Here is a 1,175-nt window from a genome sequence, read left to right on the forward strand (position 1 = left end):
TAATTTTTCTTCTAAGCAATGCATTATACTTTTTGTAAAGTAAATATTATATATTGTAAAATTATTATATACAGGTGATCTCATGATGTCTCATGTACACCCAACCCATGACCCTAAATCATAATTCCCACTTTGTCCCACACCCTAAAAAAACGAAATAAAGTCACACTTTACTCCTTTACAGTTTACAAACCATCCTTTTCATTCTCTCAATCTTCTTCCTCTCTAATCCCATAAAACCAACCGTCATTGACTTCCAGCGAACCCATCTCGCCGGAACCATCATGGCGGCCGCATGCATGTCAACATGCATAGCGGACGATGCCCGCATGCCCGTTAGGGCAACATATGTCAACCTCTACAAATGGCCTGATTCTGACCGGGAATTTGTCCGGTCAGTCAGTAGAAACAGCTCAAACAGCCACGGGGACAACCGCGAAAGCCAGGCCGGCCACCCGCGGTTGGTGGATAGTATTTCTTGTCGTCAAGTTTACCTTAAAAGCTACACGTTTTCAAGAAAAGAGAGCTTGAATGAGAGAACCATGAAGTGTTTTGGAAGAGTTAAAGAAAGTGGAAAACCGAGGAAGAAGTGTACTTTGGCTTCGATATTTCGTAGGTTGCTATCTTGCACTACAAAAGTTGATGTTGTGGATTGAGTTTTGGTTTAATGCAAAATAGATCTAGAATTTTATTTATTTTTTATTTTTTTGGTTTTTAAAGTTGTGGTTGTTGTTATGTATTTTTCTTTATTCATGTTTATTGATGATATATTGATAGTTGTTATGTGTTTTTCTTTATTCATGTTTATTGATGATATATTGATAGTGGAGAGTTCAAATGAGAATAATTTTTTTAAGAAGAAAAAAGAAGAAGTTTCAACCAATAAGAATGCTTTATTTTACTTCATTTAATATTTGCATTTAATTTTAATATAAGGGTATATTGGTAAACTTACATAAATCATTAATTAGTATTCTTCCGCTTTAATAACTAACTAAATTAAATTTGTAACTCCTTTTCAAAATATATACTTTTCCAAATTAAAAAAACAAATTAATTTAAAGTGTAGAATAAATTACTAGTTGTGTAGGATAAATTACGAGTTGTGTAGGATGTATTTCGAGGTGTGTAGAATAAATTTCGACTGTGTAGGATAAAATTCTATAATGTGTAGG

At 33.4% G+C, this 1,175-nt stretch overlaps 1 protein-coding gene across 1 annotated transcript; it reads left to right on the plus strand.

The window, feature by feature from the left end:
- The first annotated feature begins 284 nt into the window (after window positions 1–284).
- On the plus strand, window positions 285–656 carry LOC110906412. The gene has a single exon (XM_022151547.1). The coding sequence runs from the start codon at window positions 285–287 to the stop codon at window positions 654–656; it is 372 nt and encodes a 123-aa protein (XP_022007239.1).
- The last annotated feature ends 519 nt before the right edge of the window (window positions 657–1,175 follow it).

This window comes from Helianthus annuus, chromosome 1 (genome assembly GCF_002127325.2).
Source record: "Helianthus annuus cultivar XRQ/B chromosome 1, HanXRQr2.0-SUNRISE, whole genome shotgun sequence".
NCBI classification, from domain to species: domain Eukaryota; kingdom Viridiplantae; phylum Streptophyta; class Magnoliopsida; order Asterales; family Asteraceae; genus Helianthus; species Helianthus annuus.